This window comes from Sciurus carolinensis, chromosome 5, assembly GCF_902686445.1.
Source record: "Sciurus carolinensis chromosome 5, mSciCar1.2, whole genome shotgun sequence".
Taxonomy (NCBI): domain Eukaryota; kingdom Metazoa; phylum Chordata; class Mammalia; order Rodentia; family Sciuridae; genus Sciurus; species Sciurus carolinensis.
The window spans coordinates 133,358,480-133,372,882 of record NC_062217.1 but is presented as its reverse complement, the minus strand read 5'-3'; the positions used below and the strand labels follow the sequence as shown (position 1 = coordinate 133,372,882).

The window sequence follows — 14,403 nt, the reverse complement described above, 5'->3', positions numbered from 1 at the left end:
ACAGAGTAGTCACTGCCATTTTGAAATGGCTTTAGAAGATAAAGGTATATTCCTTGAAACAAAATTTTTATCAATGGCAGAAATTGTCCCAGTAAATTTGTTAAAAATGAGATCTGAAATTTTATGCTGATCATTTTGTATATTTTTTGTGTTGCACTCTTGATTTATAATATGATCAGAAGTATATTAAGAATTAGAGAATTCATTTTTAGATAATGTGTACAATTATGTATTAGAAAAATAAGAGTGATGTGAGGCATTTCCCTCCAGTTAATGTATTATGCATGGTGGCTACTGACAAGTATGTACTGATTTTTAAGGTGAGATTTTATGTTCTTCCACTTGTTTTCATTTTGAAAAAATTTCTCCAGACCTTTATTCATAAAAAATGTAACTCAAATGCAGGCTGTGAAGGATAAGCCTTAACCACTGTACTTTCTTGCAGTATGTATTTCCTATGAAAGACTTCTGAATGCAAGCTCTCCCATGTCATTAAATTTACCATTCAATGGGTGCTATGTGCTCTGTATAATTTTTTAAGCCCTTAAATTTATTTCCAAAAACATGGCATCAACATAGTGTAGCATGCTGTTAGTGGTTCATCAAAACCTCTAAGTACATTAAAAACAAGTATAAAAGTGAGTGTCCCATTTTTAAGTTGCTTTTCCACATTACTAGATAGAGTCCTTATAAGTTTAGAAACACACACAACTGAAATTTACTGGCTTTGATTCAAGTATTTTAACATTTCACATTGTTTTATTGAAGACTAAGAAAGAATTCAGACTTTGGGATCTTGACCAAGACAAATTATATATGGAAGAATCAGTGCTTGCCAGGATGATATTGAAAGAGCATATTGATCTGTCAAAAACAACAATTACAATCAAAATTATATCAACAAGTAAACCCTGCATTTTTTTTTTTTTTTTGGTCTGTTGTGCCCCCAAAATTAGGATTATTTACGATCATAAATGGAAAACTGTCTCCAGACAACCTATTCACTAATATTTGGAAAGGTTTTTTTAAAAAGTTTGTGATGCAAATAGTTCAGAATATCAATACTTTTTCATGAGAATCTACTGCTTTTAAAAAAGAGTACATCTTCAAGGTCTCATGCCTTCTTTGGAGAGCCCGTTGCTCTTTGATAAACATTGTTTCTTTAAAAAAAAAAAAAAAAAAAAGCTGAGGCAATTGACTTTATATCCTCAGGCTTTGCAATTGGATATTTTCTTAGCCATACCTTGTTCTTAATTACCCATCTGAGGTACATTTACCTTAAAAATAACCACAAAACAATCCCATCTATTTCTCCATGAAAATTCAATGTACCAAGAAAAATGTCAATTTTTCTGTAGATTGATATACAGGTTCCAACTATTTCTGAGATTCGGTGAGATAAACTTAGAGTCATTAATCTTTTAAAGGGTTGTGCTGAAATGATTGGCAAGTTGACCAGTAAAGTCTGGGTTAGAAAGACTGGATAACAACATATTCAATTTGGAAGGGAAGTCAAAGATGAAATAGATCATCCACCTTATTTGACAGAAAAGGTCATGGAGTTACTTTTATGTATAGATAAGTTAGAAGCTTTCACAAAGACAACTTTCAATATAAAGATTTTCTAATTCATTTCCAACAATAAGAGGTTGTTTCTTATCACACAGTTCTTTCATAGGCAACAATACACGTGCAATCAATACAGGTATTCATGACAAACAATCATCAAAGTACTAGAAGCTGCTCTCTATTTTATCAAGATGATATCTGGTCACCCTGCTGTTGTTCTTGCTGGGGTGTCTAACATTGACACTTGGTACTCCCTCTCCCCCCCCCACTACATACTCTGTTCTTACTAGAGTTCAGTGGGCACCAGAAGTCAAACACAGTTGTGTAGGCATCATGAGGAGAAGTTATGGTTAAATTTGTAAAGAATACATATGAGACCATTAGACACTATAGAGACAGCAATCATTTACACCTGTTACTTAATTTTTATTTCTGAGAGTATCTAGCAGAGATTGTATTCTAAGGTTTTGTGAATTTTCCAACCCAGGGGTATTTCTGCTTGTCTAAGAAAGAGAAGGAAATGAAAAATGCCTATGTGATCATAAAATATTGCCAAGTTGTCTGATTGCTAAATGCTTTGATTTCACCGGCATTCTATGAGGCAATCAGCTTGCCAAATTAAGCAAAAATAAAACTACCAAAATAATTATGCACTCAAATTTAATATACAGATATGTGTTTTGTGTGTGTGTGGTCACAGGAAACAGATTATTAAGAGAAAAATGTAGATCTTAAGGAAAGAATTTCTTCCTTTACCCTCAGTATTTCTTTAAAAGGGAAAGAAAGAAATGGAAGAGATAAAGCTTATTTAAAGGCTTCATTTTCCAGGGCATATTGGGATGCATTTAAAATTGAGAACAGCCCAGAAACCTTGTTGCTGGTCTTGCCTAGATGAGTACTGAATTTCTGGAGATGAGAGTACAAACACAGGGTAGATATGCTATTCATTGAAAACACTGTACTGAATTTATACAATTGAATAATAATAAAAAAGTATTCTTTATATATAAAATGTTTCCCAGATACCAAAAGGTCAAATAAAAATCCCGCCCCTCCTGCTGTGTTCCTAGGAATACTACATTCTCGTTGAGAAATATTTCATAGCACTTATCTCAGGTTAACAGGGCTGGAATCATAGGGATCACTACCCCCCCACACTCACATATACTTAGGGAGTAATGGTTTCTGATAGCACCATATGGCAGGATAGGTGTTGAACGATGGCTGCATACATTGAACACATTCTGGTGGAGACCTGGTTATTGGAAGCCTTACCCATGCTCTCCAGCAGCCCCAGTCAAGTCGTAGCTGCCATTCATTCCAGAAGCCAACGGGCATTTTGAAGTCTTGCCCTTCCATTCTCTTTTTGGTAGATCGGATATGTTGTCATGATCAAAACTGATTAATTTTGAATTCCTATATAGGCAGCACTCTTCCTGTTCCAGAAATCCTTGCTATTGCTACTTAGAAATAATGTAAATCATTGGAGATGTGGTAAATTTACAAGTATTTAGTTTTTAACCCATAGCAAGATAGATATTGGGCCAGAGTGTGAACTATGGACTATTTATAAATAATTGGGAAGAAAATTTCATAATTCTCCAGCATCATTTCTACTATTTCTTATTAGCACAAAATTGGTCATATTTTGAACTACAGCATTCTACAATAGTCACTGGCAATTTAGAGTAACATATGCGTTATAAAAAAAGATCGGAAAATGGTTCAAAGTAAAAAATGGTGACATTGACCAACTATGAATATACAGCCTATTTAATTACAAATTTGCAAGCATCTATTCACATAATAAAGGCAAGGAAAAATGAAGCAAAATCAAGTGTCTTGTAGAAATAAGCACTTCTCTGTAGGCACATGAGCTTGAAGGGACAAAGTACTCATGGCTCCAGGATTATTCCACATTAAACTAGCCCTCAAAGTCTGATGTTATCGGCACTTGTCAACTGATTCTGAAAGATGTGCATTTTTAAGCGTGAACACTTTGTACAGGAGCTTCATAGTCTAAAAGGAGACAAATGAAAACTGGAAGTAACCATTAACATTTGTCGTTTGTGGAAGATTTTGTTGAGACTATTGTAGGCAGTTACTGTACCTCTAAACTTCACATCATACTGCCAATGGACTGCCTGATATTCATGCTCCTTAGAATGCACAAGGATGTGGGTTATAATATAATCACATAGTATGTTTCTACTTAATTTTTTTAAAATAAGGTATTGGATCAAGACTTAAGTCTCATTGACAATATTGTTTTTCCAGTGTAAACAATAACTTCAGTGAATCAGAGTACATAACCTACTGATTAGGTGAATTCTGAATGGATCCTTTAGATAAAGGACAGAGAATATTTTAGGAGGAAAAAAACAAAAAACCAAAAACAAGTTTAATCATCAAACTTGTGAGGCCTTCCAGTCCATTTGATAATTGTGATAAATTTCAACACAATATCATGTTGGATACTCAACTTTATGGGGCTTTTATATACCTATTAAGACCATCTTTCTAAAATTTTCCCAAAGAATTTTTAAATAAGAACTTAAATGATTTTGAAAAATTCTGATAATTCCTCTATTTTCCAAACAACAAAACTTTAATGGGGCAACTAATAAAAGCCACATCACCTTCTGTTAATGTGTATTTCTACCAAAGTGTTTTCAACATTTGAGACCTTGACTTTCTATTAAGCAGTTTTGGTAATAAACATAGTGTTCTTTCTTTTGCCAAGATGGCTTTATGTCTATTATTAACAAATGTTCACAAAGAGCAATGTGCAATGTATTTTCAACAGAAACAACTTAACCTGAGACACGTATTGTATGTTTTCACTAATCGATTCACAGGTAGTTACATTTGCCTTTCCATGGAATGTGAGTCTTCCACAAAGAAATTTTAACCAAGGTTTTCCCAGACTGCAGTAAAAGAAATCTTTTATATACTTTCAAATACTGTGCCTTTTTATTTAAAACAGTGTAAACATAACAACTCAACACCACCAATAATTGGAAAAAGACTGGGTATGTGAACACTAATTTCCTTGAATGCCCCATGAAAGTAAGGGAAAATAAAGCAGACAAATCTTCAGGAGAGGTTTCAGTTCACCTTAGCAGTGGTAAAAATATTGCTTTATTCCAAATAAACATACAACACAATTTCCTGTTATTTTGGGGGCTTCTTGTGAACTGAATAGTCTGGGCTTTGTAATTTCAGCGATTTATTCTTTCCATATTAACCACTGAAACCAACGACTTGGTCCACAGATAGTAGACTTGCTATAAAATCAATAGCAATGAGGATGAAGAGAACGAAAATGGTAGCTGTCAATTTGATAGCTGGCTTGTGTAAATAATTTAGGTATGATTCAAAATAAACACACATCCTCCATTAATCACTTTGTGATACTGATATCATCAATAAGCCAATAGTTACTCCTTTCAAAAGTATTCACATCAGAAAATGGTCTAAACATTGTCAAGAGTTTATAGGACCCCACCATGCAAGTGACTTTAAGAACTCACTAACTGAATTTTATATTTAATGGATAAATTTCAAGTGAACAGATCTAGGAGGGAAATTTTTTTCTGAATATTAGATTCCCTGATGTTTCAGAACAAATTTTTAGCAAGCTTAATACACACACACACATGCACGCACATACGCACAATGAACACATGTGCACACAGCATATGTGCTGGAGGGAGCAAGCCCAAGCCCACACCTTGCACGCTCGCTCACACACGTGCACACAGGCGCGCACACACACACACTGAGAAATGCTCTTTCAGAGCTTCTAAACAATCTCCAAGAAAAACATTTCTATTAGCATGATTTCAGTGACACGACATTGTGACTTGTTTTTTTGTCTCTTTTTCTATAATAATTTCATACCTCCTTCTGAGATTCTGTGCTTTCAAATTTCAGAGGAGGATGGCACATGAGAGTAGCTAAGATTGCCCCAATTACTCCCTCTATCACCTCTCTTCCTTTCCCTTTCAGTCTTTGTGCCATTCTTCAACAAATCAAATACAAAACACTACGTTGCTTGATGTGACATAACCTGTGATGAGGGTGATCCGTGAATGGAAATTTAGGGGTTGGAATTGGCAAGCCAAATGGCAAGGGCCAACTGCTCACAGGCACATCCACCCTCAGGATACAACTCCTCTCTTTGAAACCAGGTTAACTGCCAGTGTTTTTTCTCGAGGACACTAGCACTGTGGACTGAGGGTCTGAATTGCCCACATTTTCTAAAAGTCAAAGAGGACAGTGTTAGGACTAACTGAAATTGGATTCGGAATTCTACCCAAAAGCTTTAGTGGTAAGCTTTATCCCTCCTGAAACATTTCTTTCCCTTTAAAAAAATATTTTGTTAAAAAACACTATGATATGAGGGCGATAGACTATTTGGTTTCTTCTAAGTAGATGCTCTTAAATTAATGCATATAAATAATTTGTATTTAATTTCCTCTCTTTCCTGTTGAGCAAAGCATAGAATGCACAGATTCCTACATCTCGAGTCACTTGGTCAATGCGGAGTCTCTTTGTGTTTCATTTCTTAAGACAAATTGTGCCTCGCGTTCTGATTTGGCCGTGGGACTCAGGGGGAGAAAGGCTGTGTTTTCACTTGCACTGTCCTCGGTCTCTACGCTGGCCAGTTCGTAGTCTTCTGACCGTCTGGCATCAGTCAGAATTCGGATTTGCTCCTGGACAGTCTCTAGCAATATTTTCACTTCTTGTTGTTCTGCTAAAAGACAATCGCTGACTGGAATACTCACGTTGACAATGTCAGCAGAGTAAGAGTTTTTGCACCATTTGATGCTTTTGACTTCAGAAATCCCTGGCATTTGCATGCAGGTTTCTTCTAGACCCACTGAAGGGATGATGGGCACAGAACTGGCCCTTGTGGATGAATATCCCACCAGGTCCTTTTGATCCAAGCTATTAAAATAGGGGTTTGTTTCTCTTGAAGGCAGTTGCATATTTATAGATGCATTTTGTTGGATTTTTAAACCATTGGATGAATACCTGGAAAAGAAACAAAGCATCATGCATCTTGCTTTCTGTGCATCTTTAGATCAATAGTCAATCCACAAAGAACTTTTCACATGCACCATGTCACTGAACTCTCACAGCAACCCCAGAGACGGATAATATGCTCCCAGTTAAACAGAGAAGTGAACTGAAGCTCAGATTGCTGAAGTGACTTGCCCAAGGTCACACAGAAAATAAGTGACAGACTGAGACTCAAACCCAGATCTTCTTACTTTAAGTCCAGGGGTCTTTCAACACACCACAGCTGTATAGGCAGGTGGGGTATAGTCTTCCTGACCTCTATCCTAGAATACAAAGTAAATGGGGATTGAGCAGGTAAATGTGGCCTTTCCATAGTGACAAACAGGAAACCATAATGGCATTACCCTACTCCAACTCAACCACCCTTTCAGCCCTGGCTTAGTCCAGTAGATATGTTGTGGCCACCCTAGTTGGAGGCAAGGGGAAAGCCCAGTATCAAGCATAAGTATTGCAGTCCTGAGTTGAACTCTTTACCACTATTTTAGGGTATATGAATTTAGCTACCAACAGCACATTCTTATAAGAACTGCCTCGCTACCCCTTGCTGAGTCTGAGGTTGGGAAGAGGAGCACACAGTTTCTTTGCCTGCCTGGGGATAAATATGAAGTGGCTTCAGAGGGGTTCCTACCAGTTGAGCAGCTTTCTGTGTCATTTCTCGACTCAAGTAAGGTAACTCTGAGGCAACGACTTGTCAAGAATGCCAGCATCTGACTAGATTCAGGACTGGTGATTTTTTCCTCCTCTGAGCTCCCTAGTGCCAGAAAGTGGGACGCAGATATTACAGATTTATAAAAAATGTGGTTTGGGAGATTGAACAGATACTGTTCTATTTCTTAGTTACCTTAAACATTAGACATGTTTGGTTATATTTAAGTGTTAATCTCCACATAATAGATTTCATTTCCTTTTCTTACATTGTAGTGTAAATACAAATCATGTTTATACAAGTAAAGCATAATTGCAAGGGAGCATGTTGCATAGAAAATAGATGTCTTTATTTTAAGGTCATGAGGGAGCAAGTTCAAGGTATGCCTTTCTGCCAGACTGTAACCAAAGTTACAGAACAGAATTAGGTCTTTGTAGTCTCATCTCTTCTTTCTGTGTATAGAATAGTCAGTAATTCCTAAGCCTTGATCTAATGTGTGAATACAAGAACAAATCTTCAAGTAAACCCTCCCTTCATATTCCAACTAATATTCATTTTCAAATATAATAACAATAGCTAACACTTGCATGGGGCTTTCACTTTCCTCAATAATTGAAAAAAGTTGTTTGCTTATCCATTTCAGAATTAAGAAAAATAAAATCAAACTATCCTAAAGGACACTCAAGTGACGTGTCCCAAATTCTGTCTTTAGTAAGAGACAGTAGAAAGAATTAGTCTTACTCTGATTGTTACTATCAAAGCTATAAACTGCTACTGAATGAGAATCCTGAGGTAAATCAGAATACCTTGTTTTGGTTATAGAATCTTTACTTAAACAAACTGCATAGCTGTAGATAAGGAAATTCCCTGGGAGATCTTACTAACTTTCCGTTTAGTGTTATATGATTAAAAATCAGGTTGAAGTTTCTGATCCATGAATCTCAAGAGTAAGGGGACAAATCTCAGACTCTTGTATTTTGTCTTTGGAACCATCCTCTTATCAAATATGAATATATAGATCATCTGCCTACCTGATTTGCTAATGGAACAGAGTCAAGAAACACAACTAAGAAAACTGTTCTCTATGTCAGACTCAGCAGGTAGAATCTATTAAGTTGACAGTGATAGGTGCAAGTTCCTATGCATGGTTGTAAACACTATATTGTAGAGGATGTTTTAAACTCTTTTTTAACAAGTAAACAATGTGGCACATTTAATACAAAGGCAATTAGAACCAAACTTGAAACATTCTCCTAGTATACCTTAGACCCAAAGGAAGGACTCAGATGAGAAAGAGGAAATTCAGTTTACTATTATGTGGTTTCCCAAACAAGCTATTGGACATATGCCTGGCAATAACTGAAGCCTAAAATGTTACCATAACATGAAGATGGGCTTTAAACAATGAGCACTCTCTACGATGTAATTTAATTTTGAATTAGACATGATTTCATGCCCCAATGCCATTATATGCACTGAGTCTCAGACAAAGGGCAGTCTCATTTTATTTTTCCCATCAATTAAAATAAGAAGGGGGCTGGGAGTGTGGATCAGTGATAAAACATGAGCTTGGTCTACACAAGCCATCAGAAAACAAAACAAAAACAACCAGTAATATTAACTTGAGGGACCATGGGGGTTGAGGTGCAGTGCTATGAATGTCCCAGCACTGGTAAAGCCAGAAGTGTACATGGGAGCTTATTTTCTAGAAGTGATTCTGACTTGGAATACATTCAAGTTCTATATTCTTTGAGAGTCAACTTTTTTGCTGGCTTGGTTCATATGCCTGTTGCTTATTAACTGTTACAAAAGTTTACACTGTCCTTCCTCATCCCTCACTAAAGAAATCACAGATGCATTTTCTCTGTAAATATTAGTCAAAGCATGCTTCTGGAGAATAGATTCCAAAAATTAGTTCCTTGGGTTGGTTCCCAGTAATTCAGGGGTCAGGTCAAGGAATCTATTTAAAATCGCTAGGTGACTTTTAGACCCAGTTGCAGAATAGTATGGCATTAGAATGGATTGACTAAATTGAAGAAATCCACTTTTTCCCTGGAACCATACGATCAGGTATTCTATTTACATATCTGCCATGAATATGACTTTCTTTACATCCTTTTCCTGGTTTAGTCAGAAAGATTAGAATTCGATGTTCACTCATTGACTTGGGACTATGGATGCCACCTTGAGATAACCATTTAAACTCTACTATCTTAGTATTCATTTATAAAATTCCCAAGGAATAACTGAAGTGTATTAAGCTCCTAGCTGGCTGTGGTATGAGCTCTGTATGTTGGATCCTACCTGCTTTTAAGATATTTATCTGACATCTAAGTCTATTTCTTCTGGCCTATGAACATATTAGTTTGATTTGCCTGGCATAACCCAGTGCAAAGCTCCATGAGCCATTACCACGGGTATTTCAAATCAGGGTTTCAATCAGGAAAAAGCGGCCTCAAGAATCTCCTCTTAACCTCCTCTCTTGCTCCCTGCTACATTAAGATAGGTGCTGGGTTCAAGCTGGGCTACAGTTTGTTCCAAGGAAAGAAGCCACATATCCTGGGAGCCTAACTAGCAGACCGTTACCACATGCTTGCTAAACAAGCAGCAGATGGTTGAGGGCTCTTACAAATTCATTCACATACCACCCACCCAACTCCATCCCAAACTCAGGCCAGATTTGAAGAGGGCCTTTAGTTGTGAAATTCTATTACCAATCCCATTTCCAGTCCAGAGAGAGAGTCAGTCCCCCTGGAGTAGAAAATAGCTGTTTTTAAGAACTGAGAATGAGATTGCTCCCTGAGATTCATTGTGCTGAGCACACAGTGACTTATACTTAGAACCACCATTTATCAACATTGGGTGCATATCACACACGGGAAAAATACATGTGGTCAGACAGCTGGAGAGAATATTCTCAACCAACAGGGACTGAACCAAAACAAAATCACCACTGCAAGTCTCCCAGGAGGTAAAAGACACAGCATTGCTTGAACATGCAGTGGGAATGTCTGAGCCCTGGAAGATAGGCAAACATATGGTCTGGACCTGGCGTAGGCTCAGAGCATCTTCACACCTGGACCATGTGGGGTGAAAGACAGCACGGTCTGGGTTTCCTATCCATTCCCCAAAATTTATGAAGTTGATTTTTCCCTTATCCATTTTCATTCTAACATTCACTTTAAGGGGGAAATAAGTATATATGTGCATACACACACACACTTACATATTCCTAAAAGGCAGCATTACTGATTTATTAAAAGAGTAATTAGGAAACAATTAGGAAACATTATCTTCTATAATTCATGCTGAATTCAAGTCCCTCTTTTTGAGATAAGGCCAAGAGAAATGCATATTACTTCTTGAGTTGCATTATACATTTTGGACAACTAACTGGGCTGTTATGTTGAATTTGCAACTGTCACCCTAAATCTGTACCAAATGCATTTTACAGTCCATTTGGAATTGCTTCAAAATTACAAAACTTAGCCACAGGCTATTTATGTCCTATCTTTTAGTCTTCTTAAAGAAATCTGTTGCTAAGTTTTGTCAGACAGGGCACCACTGTATCTATTGCATGCCTAAAAGGAAAGAGAAAGGTAAGGCTCAGTGCTGGACTTCCCACCTGATTTGATCTTTAGCTTAATCACCCTGGCCAAGGCAACAGAGAAACCTGGCCTGCGTCATTCAAGACAGACAAAAACTAAGTAGAAAAATTTAGAACCTGGCTTGAGTGAGGGAACTGATTCCTGCAATTTCTGGAGTAAATTCTGATTCCATTGCTCTTGAAATTAATGACAACATTATGACAATGACTGTGACAATAAGCACCAGTACTACTTCTGTGAGTACTGTGTTTCAGATATAAGTTATTTATACACATTTAAGACAAAATTTTACAAGCCCCTGGAGGCTTAAGTTCAAATGAACCTCAAACTCAGATGACAAAATGTTCTCAAATTCACACAAGCAGTAAGGGACAAGGGTATGATTTGAACATCCAGTCAGTTTAAACAAGGGCCGCCATATTAGGTTTAATGGTTGATGCTAACTAGGTTTGTGATGGCTAAAATTCACTCCACTCACTATGCCTTGAGCCCCTTGAGGGTCTGTGTCCACCAGAGAAAGGGGCGCCTTTGGCACTGTAAGGAGCAGCAGCCAGGATGTCGAAAGCCCATCCTTCCATCCCTGTACCATGAATAATTAAGAGATATGAGTTCCATAGTTGTACTGTGACTTTATCTTCTTAACATTGACCTAAATTCTCCATTTAAGAATGCCAGATGAAAGATTGTAATATTTTATTTATTACATTTAAATGTTTATATTTATATACAATATAGGTATTGCTTAAGGTTTTATTCACAATAGTAGAAAATTAAGCAATGTTTTTCTAAATTACTGATGGATAAAGGGATACTTTAGTCCTCCTAAGAAATATCTCATTTTTATCAAACACAAATTTTCAGTTGTTTTAGCAACTACATGACATATTGCCTGATTTTCTTCCTAATATTACACTTTTTTTTTAGTCTAACATTTCCCTTATACTTCTTTCCATCGTACCTGTTCTTGTAAATTGGTTCAATCTTGTGGAACAAAGACAAAACTAAGCATAAATAGCCAGCTAATGATGAAATCAGTAACATGTAACTCAAAACTATAGCACTCAAGACACCCTCCCTAAATTCCATTGTTTTTAAGACATACCCTTGGCAAGGTATTGTATCCTGGTCTGGGATCCTTGATTCTTCGAGTTGCTGATATGCTGGTCCCACAATTCCGCCCAGCCTACTTCGAGGTGAGGGGGGTGTCCTCCTGAAGGCATTCCTATGGAGCATCCCACTCCTTTGCCCTGGGCTACAGCAAGAGGAGAGACTCCTGCTGGATTGAAAGCGGGGAAAGAAACCAACAAACCAAAGAGATCATAGCAATAACCTCCAAGCAGGTGCTCAAACTTCTCAAACATTGCATGTGCACCCTGGTTTCTCAAAGTTCTAGGCCAGGCGCCATCCATGAGTATAGTAAATGTGCTTGGATGAGATCAGAAGTTGTCCAATTCATAGAAACTCAAAGACAAGTCCCTTTCTTTCTGACTTCCCACATTGGAACCCTACTGATGGAAATAATTGCTACTTTCCATCCAGAAATAAGAGGTGGGCTTAAATTCCCAAGGTTCTGATTCCTATCTACCTTGGTTATCTAAGACATAGTAGCTGTGTCTCTGATTGGAATAAAAGAAGGCCTTATTGGATAGAAGAATTAAACACAGGAACTTCAGAAAGGATTTATTCTATTACTTCTAAGTAAACCAGACTTTAATTGGCATTCTTTCCTTAACATCTATGTTAAATTCTCAGTTCAGTGTCCCAGATTTTCATCAGTCTTGAACTATTTTTGCATTTCATTTGCTTTTTAATAAATGTCTGATTAACTATTTCATTTGAGGCATATATCCAAATAACCATGTTTATAACCATATAAGTGAAATAGATCAGAAGCCTGAACAATATGAAAATAGCATATATAGTTTACATTAAACAAAAGAACTGGATTGTATTAAAAAATTCAATTGCTAGCTAGGCACAGTGGTATGCCTGATTTGCCAGCTACTTGGGAGACAGAGAGAATCACAAGTTTGAGGTCAACCTGAGCAACTTAGACCCTGTGTCAAAATACAATTTAAATAGGGTTGGAGATGTCACTTGCACGTCTAGCATGTGAGAGACCCTGGGTCCTTTCCTTAGTTCCCAACCCCCAAAAATGAAAATTGCTGATTTGGTTCATTACCTATTCCATGCAGATTCCCACCTTTATCCCCTGAATTGACAAAAACATACAGTGGTGAGAACTTTGTTCATTTTTAGTCATTTCATGAGATGCTGATTTATGAGTTCAAATGTGTTCTGTCATGTTCAAATAAGTGAACTAATAATTGTGTGCATCCACATTACAACTGAAACATTACAACTGAAAATATCAACATAACCACATTGACAAAGATGAAATATATCCTCACAATTTCAATAAGTCTATCAAGTTGTAAAGGGGAGAGACTCTCCAAAGGAATTTCACCATATAGGTATATTATTTGGGTTGTCACTTTTTTCCATCAATATTATGGTTATTTCCACTTGATGAATATAAAACAATTTTTTGGCATATATTGACATTTGAGTGCTAGTAACCACTTTTCTGGTTTTGGCAAGATAAGTGATCAAACTGTATAGAACTTTCCTGAATTAATGCAGACATCAGATCATAACTGGCAACATTGTTACACATTTATTGTGATATTTCTTGTGTGCTGAGTGCTAAAATGTTTAGCAAGAAGGGGTGTCTAGTTAGGTCTCTAAGTCAGCAAGTTTAAGGAGTTCTCTAATAGGAACTATTGTTTCCCTCCCTCCCTACTTCTATCTACCATCCCCTGACAATCGAAGAGTCTGTCAGGTATAGGGATCTGGGTGCTAGAGTATGCTAAGTCTAGGTATAAATCTCAGGTCTGTATATTACTAGAAGCATGATGCTGGGGTTGGTCCTGGTACCAGACTTGGAGGTAAACAAACGCCACTTTAATTTCAGTAAACTGAGGTTTTATGATTTAAAAGGTATAGTCTGTATTTGAGAGGAGGGGAAAAAAAAGAGACTATGATCCCTACCACTACTAATGATGGTCTCTACTAACAATGGGAAACTGTTACTTTCCTGATTGAAGGGCCAAGGAGAGAGAGATGTAAGGATAAGGTCACCTGGCAGGGTCTGTGGCCCCAGAAGACAGAGGTTGCTGAGGTCACCAAACAGGAAAGGGCAGAGGTGCCTCCACCTTGCCTTCTCCCATTGAGCCAACAGAAGCCAGGGTCAAAACAGCCTGAAGCTCTCCTGCTACACAGGGAGAGGTAGAGACCAATGCACAGCGGTGGGAGCAAGGAGCAGCAAAAGGAAGGTATCAGTATCAAGCTTATGTTTTTTTTTTTTCCATGGGATTAGTATAGAAGCTAAAAAAGGTAAAATATGTGAATCTTTAATGTGGATCCCGGCAAATATCAGGTGCTCAAAAGAAAGTTTTCCTATTGTTCCTCTGCCACCACTGGCAAAGAATC

The 14,403-nt window shown here is 37.2% G+C and overlaps 1 protein-coding gene across 4 annotated transcripts in view; it reads right to left on the bottom strand.

Annotated features, from left to right (window-relative positions):
• Positions 1-2,802: 2,802 nt before the first annotated feature.
• The window catches only part of Nrg3 (neuregulin 3), a 1,024,256-nt gene continuing 1,012,655 nt past the window's right edge, over positions 2,803-14,403 (bottom strand). For 2 of the 4 annotated variants that reach the window (XM_047553330.1, XM_047553331.1), the window contains 3 exons: positions 12,014-12,184; positions 6,849-6,920; positions 2,803-6,609 (listed from right to left, as the gene is read on the bottom strand). In XM_047553330.1, the coding sequence (XP_047409286.1) occupies positions 6,102-6,609; positions 6,849-6,920; positions 12,014-12,184 (751 nt within the window). In that variant the 3' untranslated portion in view covers positions 2,803-6,101. The remainder of the gene's footprint in view (positions 6,610-6,848; positions 6,921-12,013; positions 12,185-14,403) is intronic. The other 2 variants (XM_047553332.1, XM_047553333.1) reach the window with 2 other exon arrangements.